At 38.5% G+C, this 3,327-nt stretch overlaps 1 protein-coding gene across 1 annotated transcript; it reads right to left on the reverse strand.

Annotated features, from left to right (window-relative positions):
• Positions 1–2,671: 2,671 nt before the first annotated feature.
• Positions 2,672–3,069, reverse strand: LOC126471000 (uncharacterized). Its single transcript, XM_050099052.1, has 2 exons — positions 2,928–3,069; positions 2,672–2,874 (listed from the first exon to the last, which is right to left on the reverse strand). Exons 1-2 carry the CDS (start codon positions 3,067–3,069, stop codon positions 2,672–2,674), a joined length of 345 nt encoding a protein of 114 aa, XP_049955009.1.
• Positions 3,070–3,327: the final 258 nt, after the last annotated feature.

Below are 3,327 nucleotides of genomic sequence, written 5' to 3' on the forward strand. Positions count from 1 at the left end.
TTTTCTTTGTAAACCAACATCTGAATCGTGTATTTCTTTCTCCAGTCTGTAATTTGACAAATGCAGAGAAGGTATGCTCTCGAATTCCAGTATGTATCTAATTCTTTTCCTGTAAGCTATCTCTTTTATGGCCTTAACAATTAGTTCTGCTCCATGCGGCAGTTCTTCTAGATGAGAGCATTCAATGGTTTCAGTTTTTCCTCTTGCATCCTGGATAATATTGTTGTTATAGCAACAGCATTATTCAGGAAGTAGATGATTCAGATGTGGATTTAAGCTATAATTAAAAAATTTAATGGGACATTATTAAAACTACATCTAACAAAAATAAGGAAAGGGTTGTTTGCTGTATGTAAATATACATGGAAATGATAATAAAGATTTTGTACTAGAATACTTACTTGTCCTATTCGCTACCCTATCAAAAATCGTAATGTATTTCCTATATACGTTGATCAATGTTCATGTATTTCAGGTGGTTATAGTGTGTAGTCAGGTGACCTTGAAACGTAGTTGAAAGTATAGTAACCCCTTTTCTTACCCATATGTGGGAGAGGATTGCAAGTTTCCTGAGAGGTTGAAGTGGTGGGAAGGGGAGGGGTGGGGGAACAATATGTTAAAGACCTGTCAACAGAATGAAGGATTATCTCCATGGGATCATAAACTGTCAATCAAAAAGATGGATTTTCCTCAGGGCATCATTACCTGTCAGTCAAAAGAGAGACATAGGCTTGCCCCTGAATGCATACTTGCCCCTCATGTAGGCAACCCGCAATAACAAATTGTGTTTGTGCCGCCCTTGTCTACCTACTAAAGTCTGACATACGGTTCACCGATTTTGATAAAGTTTTGGAAGGATGTTCTATATTGAAAATAAAGAGGCATGTTTCGGCTCTTTGCTAGAAACTCTCTACTTCTTTAAAAAATCAAGGATATAGTTAATTACAGAAAGTCTTGTTTTCATGCTGTAGTTCAGTTACCCTTAATTCTTCATGAGGGAATGCTAGGACGGCGGTCGAGTAATGCCAGCATGGTAGCTCAGCCTGTTCGGAAATTTGGAGAAAAAGATGAGTTAAATATTCAACGATCAACTAGAATAGGTGCTACCCAACGTCCGTCCCGACCACCTGCAAAGGGAAGAAAGAAGGCAGAGGGGCACTGTCGAGGTGTTAGACTAAGATACTGTGGGTTCGTGTTGGATTTGTGGTCCTTGTTCTCCTTTATTCGACATTTTTATCCAGTGTGTCTGATAACATTCTAATAACAAGAGTACTTTCCTTTGCCTTTGATTGAAGTAAAACATCGGGAGGTGTAATTAATACTCAAATAAGTACGCATTTTTAAAGTTCCTTTCATTGTACATTAAAAAAAACCATTAGTAAATTATTGTGCAAACCCCAGGTGATCATCTATTTGTGAACGTATTCACAACGAGTGGGGTGAAACTTATCATAGAAACAGGCAAGACATAAACAGGTGTCTCACCATATGCCACACACGAACGAAATCTCGCCGCAATGCTCATGGGAAACATATCTGATTCAGATTGCAAAATGTATCGCCTGATTCAGAGAGGTGAAGAAAGGTATTCCTATCATTTGAATATTGTCAGATGGACCGAAGAAAATATCGGATGAAAAAAAAAGCCATGACTAAGAACACGAACGAACCAGCAGTTTGGTGGTCTGACACCTTGAATGCCGACTTCGCCTGGCTAGATGCGTAGACCGAAGGTAGCATTCCGAATGCAGTGACAGCGGCGCTCGACTGAGATACGCGACAGAGACAAGTATCGACTGCGATAATGACACTCTTAGTTTATATTATTTCGTATGTGAGCTCGTATGCAGGGCGCGATAAGAGTCGCGCTGTAGATCATATCCGTATCTGTCGCGCATGAAACGGTCGAGACTGGTGCTCCCAAACCAGTGGTGTCGCGTGTCGCCGAGCGTAATAGCTTTTACTAGCGAACAAAACGAAAATTGATCGATTTGGTCTGTGTCAACCCCCAACTATATGACTTCAAATTACATGCATACAAAAATACCCTAAAGGACAGTATATGGAAAGATACAGGGAAGGAGTTCTATAAAAACAGTGATCATTATTTTTATATCTACCCACTTTATTTGCCGTTTACTCGCATTTACATAAGTATGTATAAGCATGATATATAATTCAATAATTTTCGTAAATATCGAAATATATAGATATCTTTATATATGTTTAGTTGTAGCTAGTATTCAAATTAACTAGAAAAGTTCAGCGAATGTCAATTACGGTTATTTGTACCATTATCTTACCATGATACTCTGCCCAGTGTACTGTTTAAACTTATCTCTCGTCTCAAATCCGACATTGTTTGAAAAACCTCCGTTATATGCCAATTCAAATAGACTTGTTGACTGAGTCGGTGTTTCAATCGATAGAAGGGAGTTGGTTGACCTTTAAGACAAGCATCCCGCGGAATATTATGTAGGCAACAAGCTGTTATAATCAGGTCATCAACTGATTCTGGTAAAACTGCAGCTGTTGTATAAAACACTCTAAATACTTGAGACGACAACCCAAAGACGTATTCTGCTACTCGAAGAGCACGGCACAAACGATATTTAAAAATTTCTTCATCCCGATCTAGTCGTGCAACTCTTCGAGGGTATGGCTTCATCATTTAATTACTCAGTGCAAATGCTTCATCACCTGGTATGAAGTGCTCCATAAAAATATCACTGTTTGGAAGGCATTTAGATACAGGGAAATTAAAGTTGTTCTTGGCAATCTTTTTCCCCATCTCGAATTTTTGGAAAATACGGCTGTCACGTTCTTTGCCATTAGAGTCCATATCTACAACAATGAATTTGTAATTGACGTACACTATTGCAAGGAGAACGATGGAAAAGTAATTTTTTTAATTGAAAAAAAAAGACATCTGCTGTTTTTTGGTTCTTTTATGAGCACATGTTTGCCATCCATACTATCCATACAGTTTGGTGTATTCCATTTCCGCCAGAAATCTTGTTCAACGCGCTTAAAAGTATTTTCATTTGGCGAGGGCAGAGCTATTATCATACTTTTTTTTTCTCAGTACATTCAAAACTTTCCTAACGATCCAAGAGCTGTAGCGGTCAGATATGCGATAAGCGTAGTACAAACATTTATAATGTCCCGTGATCTTCGTTGTGACTGTTTCAATGAAGTATTTGGCCCTTCGTTGAAAAAATATTTGCTTGAGATGAACCTGCCATTCCGTGTCTTGCCTGTTACAGACAACATTCCTTCCTATTTTCCAGGTTTACAAGACCACATCCTTGAAGAACTTCAGTTCTT

The sequence above is a fragment of the Schistocerca serialis genome, chromosome 3, assembly GCF_023864345.2.
Source record: "Schistocerca serialis cubense isolate TAMUIC-IGC-003099 chromosome 3, iqSchSeri2.2, whole genome shotgun sequence".
In the NCBI taxonomy this organism is placed as follows: Eukaryota; Metazoa; Arthropoda; class Insecta; order Orthoptera; family Acrididae; genus Schistocerca; species Schistocerca serialis.